We start from the raw sequence: 11,146 nt of genomic DNA, 5'->3' as shown, positions 1-11,146 counted from the left end.
GCTTTGCGGGCTTGTTGGTTTCAACCAAATTACCGCAGTTTGCTCTGGCGCTCTCCGCTTGTTGGTCTATAGTCAAGGCAGTGGGCGCCAATAACCGAAAGCAAGCAATTAATGCTTAAGTTGGCTACTTAACTGGCTGTTCAATGCTGATTTCTTACGCCAGCCACATAAGTAGCGGCGAATTTGCGCTGGCGTTAAGCAGCACTGCCGTTTAAGGTAAATAGCGCCTTTAATTACATTATTACTTGATTTCATTGCGTTTTTTCGGTATGCCGCAGTTGGATTCGCTTTTGATTTGTTTTGACGCTTGAAATTTATTTGTTAATGTATCAGGCTAATACCAAAATACTTAATTCATAAAGAGAATTGAGTACAGATTTGTTCGATAGTACGTATGTGGATAAGTCATAAATCAAACCGCAGCTTAGATAATATAAATTAAAAGTAGTTAATTGTAAGGCTTAACTAAATTTGTGCTGAGAATGAGACAAAAGTAATCGAAATTCATTATTTTAGACTTATTAAAAAATTATCTTCAACCTTCGCTTCGGTTGGTGCCTCGTGGGTAACACTAAATGACCTGCACCCTGCACGGTCTTCAGCTTCTGCTACTCGATCTTAGTTTTTGAATTGGACTCAGAGTAGTCTTAGCTCATTTAGGATTTTGGTAGGACCCTATGCTCGTTAATGCGGCATTCTGCTACCTGAGTATTATGGAGTAATGCCCAACAGAAGCTGACGAACTAATGTCGTAATTGCCTCCGTCCCCTCAATTCTTGGCAGGTCCCAGAGTAAGTTAACCCTTCCCATGGCTATTTCCTTGCGCTGGTTGTCTCTGAACCCATAGACTCATAGGGACATGCGTTAACTTTCGGCCTTGGCCTTGTTACTGAGCCAACCTTGGAATCATTAAAGGCGGATACCTTTTCGGGAGCCGAATAGGCGCTCTGAGTTGGGACCCAATCAGCATGAACAAACAAATAATACACCAAAACAGAATAAACGATGATAGAAGAGAGACAATTTAAAGTGAAGAAAAGTCGAAATCGACACTTTTGTCCTAGATCGGAGTTCTGCTCTTAGGATGACAAAACCGTCGGAAAATTAAAGTAGTTAAGCCGTTTCCTTGACAGTTGGGTCTACGTAACCGGAACGGACCCGGATTTTCATCCGGTCAAGGACTGTGAACTCGGCAGCATTTCGCGAAATTACATCAGGAATGTTTTCTGCCGCTACAACAGCAACAACAAGGGTAGGGAACGAACCTCTGCCCCAGCCGTAGTTAGCCCCTTCGGAGAACATTAGGTGAAGTCGGCGGAAATTTGCCGGCAAGCGTCTCAAAAGGAAGCAGAGTTAAAGCAACACCATCAGATTGGAGGCTGTGAAAAAAATTAACTTTCCACTATGCCCTACAGCCCGCATTTGGCTGCAGAACCTTCTTCAGCAAGTGAGATGGAGGAGCAAATTAGATATTGAAACTCCTCACTACTCATGTATGAATGAGTAACAAGGCTAGAGCGGATTGCGGAGCCTAATCAGCAAGCTCTGATATTGCTAAATGCGGAATCCGTTGGTGCACTAAGCGAAGCCAAAGGCATTATGGATTCGAGACAGTGGTCCTCAGGATCCTACCAACGTTTGCCAAAGCTGATGTGCTCCACCTTTCTGTGCGGCATATCGGTAGTAAAACGGCCATGAACAACGACTCGGTCCTATTGGATTTGGGGAGTTCTGTAAGCGGTTCGTCGATTGGCGAATCTGTCTTTTGTATTTAATGACTGTTCGAGAAAGTGTGGTTCGAACACGAGGGTGGCGCTGAACTAACGCTTCTGGAGGGTAAGAGGATGGATGAAATTCCAAACGATCATCATACAAAGGCGGCCTCCGCCATTAGATATTGACTCTCTAGGCACAGACGTATCAGCGAAAAGAACCCTATCCCTGTAGGATTATTACTAGGCTAGGTCAGTGAACACTGCCTTGCATACTATCGCATCATGGCTTAAGGAAGTCATAAGGCTTAAATAATATGACGTTGGAGAACGTTCAACAACGTCTTGGCGAAAGAAGCTCTGTTGCAGACTTATACAGCAGTTGTACAAAAATAATGTGATTCTGAAAGATGATAATAAATTTCATATTTTAGTACTACAGTTTTTTTTTCATCAATTCGGATTCTTTGGATACCTCGTTCACATAAGACGTATTTGAGTGTAACTAACTACATCGGGTAGTCAGACTAAAAGTCGGTTTCTTAGCTGACACTGAAACTAAAAGGTCAGTAATTAATCGATTTATTTTAACTCGGATAACAAGTAAATATTAACAATTATTAAATACAATCACAAGAAAGAAGTAGTTAGTTAACAATTTCTATAGCACTACGTTTAGGTTTCACAAAATATATATTTTCACATTTGCTTATCAAGCAACAACTGCATTTAGAGGGCTTAGATTTTCCGCCAATCGTCTCGCTTAAAGCAACCTGTATTTGACAGCCCTCAACATGGGGAACTTGTCGCCGGTGCATTGACCACGGAAATCATCCAAAGTGATATCGAACAGCGCTACACCGCCTAAATTCTTCGCCTTGACATAACCCGCCTTGCTGGCCGCCGTGTCGGGATCTTCATAGCTTACCCATACACCGTTAGCGCCATCCTCATCGGCGGTGTGGAAAGCATAAGTGCCATAACGTTTAGTGGGATCGCTAATACGACGTAGTGGGGCATCAGCGCCTTTCGCATTGATGTTGGATGGATTTGGTAGACGTTGACATACTTCCAGCCAGTTGAAAAGACCTGGTGTTTTGGTTATCGGTCCAGCAGGTGCTGCACCCTCTGTAGCTGCCACTACCGGCAAACCAGTGTTACCGGAATCCTTAGTCATCTTCCAAGCGCGTCCAAAAGTAGGAATACCCACGTTGATTTTGCCGGCGGGCACACGTTGCAACAACCAATTCTCCACTTGGAAATTAACATTATAATGAGACAGACGATTTTGATCGTAGAGCTCATAAAGTGGTGCGGAGTAATCGGCTTCCTCGGGATTACGTTCAGGTGTGAGGAAATCGAAGGCAGCCAAATTTATCAAGTCCAAACTATCGGCTATAGCCGGCGCATCGAAGTACCCTAAGAAAGTGGGAATGTGGTTAGAGCGTGAATAAAAAAGATCAATCAAGCAAGATTGGAGGAAGTAAGCCAGTAAAATTGTCGAGTTTTCGTTACTCGAATTCCGTGTTTTCTACCATAATTTCAACTTTGTTAAATACTTACAACTCGAATTGACATTCGGTAGAACTGTCAGCGATAACAGTAAATTGTCGGTGCGTAGCGTGTTCTTCAGATCCTTAATCAAATCGGTGAGCTCTTCCTTATGTTCATTCGCTTTCTCATCGACAATGAAGTCACCAGTGAAGAACTTCTTGAAACTCTTCCACACAGCGCCGGCTTCGGAGTGCACCTTCCTCGGTTTGTTGCGTGGCAGTTGGAAAGCCAAATCGATGCCATCAAAGTTGTAGCTGCGCAGAAAATCACGCGCCGAATCTATGAAAGCGGTTTGCTTCTGGCGACCTGCCTCCAACAGATTGATATACTTCTCATGACCACCAGCATCGCGATCACCGCCGACGCTCAGTAGAAACTTGATATGTGGATACTTCTCTTTGAGCGCAGTGACGGTGGCGAAGTGACGGCGTTGTATATCGAGATTTTCATTGAGGCTCATTAGCTGGAAGGTTTCCGGTTTGATGCCTACATAGCCGTAGATGACGTGTGTGCAAAACTGTAGCGCGATTTCCAAATCAGCCGTGCTGAATTCTGCTTGACCTATGAAACAGTTATTTAGTGGAATGTAAGGTAGGTAAATATAACGGTAAACCTGCGCGTGTGACGCCCTTTGAATCGTAAAAGCACACTAAATTGCGTTCCAAGAAGGAAGCTGTGGCCCAGTTCACGGAACCCAGTATAAATGCTAAGGTTAGAAGTAAAACCTTCATCTTGGACGTCTAACCGACTACAAACACGAAATGAAAATAATATTTTGCCAACTGAGCTCACTGTTTGCTCGAGTAAATTTTAGTAAGCTTTCTAAGAAACTTATCAGCGCGCATATTTTAGGTTCAACAAGATCATTGGAACACTGCGCCGTAGCGTTGCGATAATACGAAAAATATATAAGTATATAAACAATTTTATAGGTAAAAAAATAATCATTGTTTATTGAGCGTGAAAATATACAACAAAAGCAAATTCGAAGATAATTTGTGTATAGAAGAACTTAAAGTATTACAAACGAAACTTGGCAGCACGCAAAATGGGGTACTTATCGCCAGTGCACAGGCCACGGAAGTCATCGTAACTCAAGTCGAACAAGCCAATACCGCCCAGGTTCTTCGAGTGCACATAAGCCGCCTTATTGGCCGCGCTGTCCGGATCCTCATAGCTCACCCACATGCCGTGTTCGCCATTACCATCTGCCGGACGGTAGGCGTACGGGCCGTAACGTTTAGTGGGATCGCTAACGCGTCGCAACGGTGCATCGGCGCCCTTCAGATATGTATTTGCCGGATTCGGTAACTTACCGCACACCTCCGGCCAAGAGAGTAGACCGGGGTTTTGACTTTGCATGCCAGCCGGTGCCGGACCATCAGTGTCCTTGATGACAGGCGTGCCAGTCATGCCAGAATCGCTGGTTAACTTCCAGGCGCGTCCATAGGCGGCAATACCGACATTAATCTTATTGGCCGGACACTGCTGAGCCAGCCAATAGTCTACTTGGTAATTAACATTGTAGTGTGGCAAGCGATTTTGATCGTATAGTTCGTATAGTGGCGCCGTGTAATCGGCCTCTTTTGGATTACGCTCGGGTGTGAGGAAATCGAAGGCGGCCAAAGTGACGAAGTCCAAATTGCCAACGAGTGCTGGCACATCGAAGTACCCTATAAGTTGTTTGTTTTGTTGAGTACATGGTATATTCAATAATTTACTAAATTCTGATTTGCACAAACTTACACGATGAATTGACATTCGGCAATACCGTTAGCGTGAGCATCATATTATCGGGACGCAAAGCATTGCGCACATCACGCACGAATGCGGTAAACTCTTCCTTATGCTGTTCGGATTTCTCATCTACGATGAAATCGCCCGTGAAGAGCTTCTTGAATTTCTTCCACACCATGCCGATGTCTGAGTGCACTTTACGTGGCTTATTCTTCGGAAATTGGAAGGCTAAATCCAAACCATCGAAACCATATGAGCGCACCAACGAGTAGGCAGAGTTTATGAATGAGGTCTGCTTAACCTTTTCACCCTCCAACAGCTCTAGATATTTGTTCGGATGCTCGGCATCGACGTCTTGATCGCCACCAACGCTCAGTAATACTTTCAAGCTTGGATATTTGCGCTTCAGCGCTGTGACTTCGGAATACTGATGCTTGTAGACGTCCAAGTCTTCGTGCAGACTCTGCACCTGATAGGTGTTGGGATTGATGCCGGCATAGCCGTAAATCAAATGCGAACAGAATTGCAAGGCGATCTCAAGGTCGGGCGTGAGCAGTTTGCCAAGTCCTGCCGTTTGTTTTGGTGTGACGAATTTTAAAAAATTAATTAATATTTATTGTTTACTTTGAAGACGGTGCAATTGCGGTTTATCAAAATATGGTGCGTGCATGCGTGACAAAAATACGAAAATACAAAACAACAACAACACAAAGGTTATACGTAAATGTGGCGTTGGTGTGGCATATATGTAAATATGTGCTCGTACGAAACGGACCACAAAAGGAAAACAACACAATAGATGAACACAATCAACAAATTATCATTCCAACACTGGAAAATACACTTATTTGCTTAGAAGTATGTGTAAATGTGTGTACCGAATGGAAAAATATAAGCAAAATGCCACAAAGTACAATGAAAATACAATCCAAATCTAGATTTGTGCGCGTAGTTTTTGGTTTGAAATGAATAATTTAGTTATTTTCACACAATAATGTGTTTACAAACTCATGCCGGTGAGCTACCCCACTTTGTCTCGCCTCATAACTATCTGTCTGACGCTTGCGTCATTAACACGTTCTTGTTAATATCGCGTTATGACTCACACCTCGGCTTGACAGTTAATAAAATGAAGAACTTAGTATATCCACACTGAAGTTGATAATATTGTTTTTTTTTTTTGTTTTTTGGTTAAAGTGTGTTGACTATTGTTGGCGGTCAGTTGTATGCGACAAATTGTTTACCGGGTTTGTGTTTTGTACCCGAACACAATTTTCCTTAACAGAATGAGACTCAGAAACTCAAGTTACTCTATATACTGCGATATCATGAAACCTATCATACATACAATACATAAAACGGGTGAACCAATTAGCGGTACTTTCTTCAATAGTCTTTTTTTTTGACAGATCACGCGTGAGTCGTGTCAAGCTGTCACCGACTATTTGAAATTGAAGCGCGTGATCTCGGCGACAGAACCTTTAATATTATTTCTCAAATAACTCAGTTGGACTGAAAAAAAAACAATTGGTACGATTTACATCAGGAAAATTACCCTTTGAGGTAGGGTATATACATATATGTATATATCTTCCAGGTACTTCCAAGTACCATTCCGGTAGATATCTCAGCGAATTCGACACTAATATAGTAATACGAACTCTTTGGAAACGGGAGTAATGCTTTTCAAATCCCAGAAAATTTTTGGAAAAGAGAAAAGTAAATCGGAATGGGCCTGATGGTAAAACCTCTGTTCATCGTCCGAAAGGCCAATCCCCAAGATACATCAAACAAACAGAAAAGCATGATGGCGGTAATGTCATAGTTTGGGGGTGAGTATTCGTGGTATGGAGTGGGGAGGTTAGTCGAAATTGATGGTAGAATGCATCAGTATTTCCATTTTAATATACTAAGACACAGAATGGAGCCATTTTCATTTGCATTAGTTGCTTGGAAATCATGGCAAGAGAGCTCGAATGATTTTAGTGGATGTTTTGGGTATGTAACGCGTTCTTGCTCCATTAGTACCGATAAAGCTGATTTTTTTTTCAAAAAGAGTACCGTAAACAGGTTCCGAATTAGGTCTCATATTCAAGGAGAGCTTTATAACCGCCGATGAGACATAGGTTTATGAATTTGACATGCAATAAGTCAACAACAATCAGAATGGAGAGAAAAAATTGAGCCGAAACCAAAAAAACCACACCAAAGGTGCTTAAAAATCAAGTTAATGCTAATTGTGTTTTTCGATATTGGTGCATCTTGAATTTGTTCCGAAATGACAAACGGTCAATAAAGAGTTCTATTTGGTCGTATTGAGGCATTTGCATGATAAGATTGGCATTAATAGTATTGCAACTGGTGGGGATTATTTTGAAGGCGACGACATCAATATTGATGAATAATAAAATATTTTGCGTTTTATTTGCAATTTTCGGGTACTTTTTTGTCACCATATATGTGATTCAAGACAAAACCACGCAATATCAAAAAGTCCAAAATTCAGTGTATGTTTTCGAAACATTCGAGCTGAAAAATTTGTTTTAAATATTTACGATACACAAGCGCTTCTAATTTTCGGTGCTATCCGTACTCAAACCGACCCCAACATATGTTTTGTTGTGTTTGACCGTGCACAGTGAGGAATTTTAATTGATACTGATTCCCGTATTTATTATTCTGTTTATTCTATTTTCTATGGAATTGAATGCGAGCGCATTTGGCGTTGTGTGAATAAATATTAGCATACATGATTTTGTATTGAGTACTATTTAGTATAAACTTTATATGCATATGCTATTTTTATACTAAAAGCACATATCAGTTCATTCAAGTGTTAGCAGCGAGTTCATTGGAACAGTTTACTGAAACAATCGCTATTCTAAGTCGCGTCTATTGCTTTACAACGTGACCCCCTCTGATAAGCTATTGACCTAACTCTGCTGTTCTCCTTTTCTCTCTTTCTCTATATCAATCTCTCTTTCTAAATATATATACATATGTATATGTCAATCGTCTCTCTATAAGCAGCTGACACCAAGCATCCGCCGCGTTAAGTGATAATTTCACATGATGCTCTCGATCCAAACTTGTTTACTTACTAAGTCAGCAATAATATACATAGTAGATTGTATCTAAATATGTATGCCAATTATAGGTTATAGTATTCACACTTTTTATTTAGTTTGATGTTTGTAAAAGTAAAAACAAAATTATAATTTTTGTAGCTTGATTGATTGTGACTAGCGTTGAGTAGCTAAAGTCGTAATCAACAAGAGGAATGTGGTCAATTACTTTGGATTAATTACTTCCTTAGAAATTTATAATTGATTTCAGTTAGATTTACAAGTAAAGTACCTGCATTTGCTTAAGTATATTTAAGTGAACAAAGAGATATATACATACATACATACATATATGTATACTCCTATACCTTTTTTGTATACTTAATTGATTCAATAAAGAGAAGCTGATCAAATATATGTATCAGGAAAAGTAACTGGCAATAGCTGAATAATATCAGGAGCCTTCAATCGCTTACTCACGAAAATAACTAATCGAGGAAACAATATAAATTTAATAGACAGACTTGTATAGATTTCCATTAAATAGAGGTGGAATAACAAGCGACATAACACTTTAGTGATATAGTATATTATATGTCCACGTTATTGAATTATTGAAACTTCAGAACTCTCGAACTTTTCAAAAATGCAAATTTTTGACAAAAAAGAGAGATAGCTCAAATATAGCAAGCAGATAAGCAAATGCCATTCATAAAACTTTAAAAGGAAATTTAGTGTCACCAAATGGAGAATACTCTGGGTAAAGCTTGTAATAAGAGGTCTGGCTTAAAAGTTTCCTTTTTAAAGTCAACATAACTTAAAAAATTTTGAAGCAAACTTTGCTTCATCATGCATTAAGTCCAATTATTGGTAGCATATTTGACCGAGAATTCTGGATTTCACCTAAGAAGTATATTGAATATATATACCTAAGAGATGGAGTATGTAATAGACCGGTACTCAAAACGTGCAAAACCTGTGCAAATTTGTGCTTTGCGATGAGCGTGAAAGGCAATTTTGTCTCCTACAAAAAAGTGAAGGACATAACAAGAACGTCAAATTTTGTTTGGAGTAAAGGCACATATCGTCATCTAAAATGCAAAACAACGTATCATCAAAAAAATTGAAAATCGTTGTCAGACACAGTAACCAATATGTAACCATTTTATAACCAAAATTCAAATTTCGTTTCTGTATGAGTGTATGATAACCGATATATAACCACTTTATAACCAAGACTAAATTTTTTATTCAATATGAGTGGTTTCTTCCTTTTTTATCGTTTTTCCTTCGCTTGTAAGCTTATGAATAGGGAGGTTACGTTCTTTTGCATTTTAGGTGCCGATATGTATGTGTGATATTAAAAACATTATCTGAAATAATTATAAAAGATCAACTTGATTAACAATAACACGTTTTACTAACATATTCATAAAAAAAATAAATGAAGCAAGCTTGAAAAGCACAATAACCTCGAAATCTAACAAAAGACGGCTAGAAGAACTTCAAACGCATTTTTTGAAAAACAAAAGTTTCGAAAAATTTTTCAAAAAAACCTCGAGTTTCATCAATTTCGTCTATGGAACCATTGCAAATATTGAAAAAGACACACGTTGATTCAGCTTTATCAAAAACACAAACCTATGAGTTATACAAAGCCTTAATGACGACCAAGAAACAGTCAGTCAGTTGAAAACAGTCCTCGTTCTGGACGGCCTTCAACTTCTTCAACTAAAGAAAATAGCAAAAAAGTTAAGGATGTGCTTGAAAATCGTCATGCAAGTGCTAGAGAGAAATTGCAAGAGAGCTCGACATTTCTCGCGAGTCCGTTGGAATGATTTTGGTGTATATTTGGGGAGTAAAATCGTTCTTGCTCGACTCGTCTCGATAAAGCTGAATTTTTTTCAAAAAGAATACCATAAACAGGTCTATTTGGACATGCTTGATCGTGTGATTTCCGATCCCACATTCCGATGAGATATGGGTTTATGAGTTTGACTTGCAAACAAGTCATCGGAATGGAGGGGAAAACAAGCCGAAACCAAAAAAACTACGTCAAAGCCAGTCAAAAATCAAGGTGATGCTTATTGTTTTTTACGATGTTCGTGGTTTGATGCATAATGAATTTGTTCAGGTGGGACAGACGGGTAATAAGGAGTTCTATTTGGCCGCATTGAGGCGTCTGCGTGAGAACATCCATCGAAAATAATCGGAAATGTGGAAGAACAATTCATGGATTTTACACTATGATAATGCATTATCGCATCGAACCACGATTGTGACCGAATTTAAAGCCAAAATCCCAATGAATACCATCGATTACTGTATTCACCAGATTTGGCTCCGTGTGATTTTTTCTTGTTCCCCAAACTGAAATTGCCGCTTTGACATGGAAAAAAAAAACTGACTGAAGTACAATCAATTCATTCTGTTTTCAAAACTATTTACCGAATTCAAATTCGAAATACTATTATTTTAATTTCTATACTCATTCCTTTGTTTTCAAACCTCATTTTTTAAACATCAAAATTCCGTGAAATAAAAAAAATACCTTCAAATTATAATAAATTAGCGCTTTTACTTTCAGTGGCCACACGCACAGACATACAATGGTACATAGACCCATAATGAAGCGAGCAAACAAACAAATAAATGTCGTAAATGAGATTTATCTCGAAAAGTAAATATTTGTCAGATAAACTTCCGACTGTGTACTCACCTTCGCGTATATAGCTGGCCGAGTCATAGTAACAGACGAGATTAGCGGCGCCCGTTTGGGCCACCAGCAGGCCCAAGGCCAGTGAAAGTAAGGCGAATAATTTCATCTTACAATGAATACTGGTTTACCAAGTTGTGCAAATAACTGCAGATATATTATACTATATGTACGTAGCGCTTTTTATTGACTCGACGAAACGAACTGCACAAAACAAAAGTAAAATTGAAACTAAAATCACAGAGCTATAAATGTCACCGAGCAGCAAGTGGATTAAATGTATGCAAACGGCATCAGCTGGGCCTGAGGCGATTGTGGAGAGTGAGCGACAAGCTTCGCGCTACTAAAGCTCTGCTTAAGCT

General features: G+C 39.5%; 2 protein-coding genes across 2 annotated transcripts; both read right to left on the bottom strand.

Moving 5' to 3' along the window:
- Window positions 1-2,278: 2,278 nt before the first annotated feature.
- Window positions 2,279-4,039, bottom strand: LOC126752328 (chitinase-like protein Idgf3). The gene is made up of 3 exons (XM_050463047.1): window positions 3,880-4,039; window positions 3,276-3,827; window positions 2,279-3,131 (listed from the first exon to the last, which is right to left on the bottom strand). Exons 1-3 carry the CDS (start codon window positions 3,995-3,997, stop codon window positions 2,476-2,478), a joined length of 1,326 nt encoding a protein of 441 aa, XP_050319004.1. The 5' UTR covers window positions 3,998-4,039; the 3' UTR covers window positions 2,279-2,475.
- A 151-nt stretch (window positions 4,040-4,190) lies between these two features.
- LOC126752331 (chitinase-like protein Idgf2) lies at window positions 4,191-11,065 on the bottom strand. The gene is made up of 3 exons (XM_050463049.1): window positions 10,788-11,065; window positions 5,013-5,570; window positions 4,191-4,939 (listed from the first exon to the last, which is right to left on the bottom strand). The coding sequence occupies exons 1-3, from the start codon at window positions 10,891-10,893 to the stop codon at window positions 4,287-4,289; spliced, it is 1,317 nt and encodes a 438-aa protein (XP_050319006.1). The 5' UTR covers window positions 10,894-11,065; the 3' UTR covers window positions 4,191-4,286.
- Between the last annotated feature and the right edge of the window lie 81 nt (window positions 11,066-11,146).

The sequence above is a fragment of the Bactrocera neohumeralis genome, chromosome 3 (genome assembly GCF_024586455.1).
Source record: "Bactrocera neohumeralis isolate Rockhampton chromosome 3, APGP_CSIRO_Bneo_wtdbg2-racon-allhic-juicebox.fasta_v2, whole genome shotgun sequence".
Classification (NCBI taxonomy): Eukaryota; Metazoa; Arthropoda; class Insecta; order Diptera; family Tephritidae; genus Bactrocera; species Bactrocera neohumeralis.
This window is presented reverse-complemented; position numbering and strand designations above follow the sequence as displayed.

What these genes read in the sequence shown, in the direction of transcription:
- LOC126752331 (XM_050463049.1), bottom strand. Translation starts at nt 10,893, where the DNA reads ATGAAATTATTCGCCTTACTTTCACTGGCCTTGGGCCTGCTGGTGGCC. An exon ending in GGCCAGCTATATACGCGAAG is followed by an intron (nt 5,571 to 10,787) that starts GTGAGTACACAG and finishes AACAAACGGCAG; the next exon opens with GACTTGGCAAACTGCTCACG. An exon ending in GCCGAATGTCAATTCATCGT is followed by an intron (nt 4,940 to 5,012) that starts GTAAGTTTGTGC and finishes AACAACTTATAG; the next exon opens with GGTACTTCGATGTGCCAGCA.
- LOC126752328 (XM_050463047.1), bottom strand. Translation starts at nt 3,997, where the DNA reads ATGAAGGTTTTACTTCTAACCTTAGCATTTATACTGGGTTCCGTGAAC. An exon ending in AAAGGGCGTCACACGCGCAG is followed by an intron (nt 3,828 to 3,879) that starts GTTTACCGTTAT and finishes ACTGTTTCATAG; the next exon opens with GTCAAGCAGAATTCAGCACG. An exon ending in ACCGAATGTCAATTCGAGTT is followed by an intron (nt 3,132 to 3,275) that starts GTAAGTATTTAA and finishes CCACTTTCTTAG; the next exon opens with GGTACTTCGATGCGCCGGCT.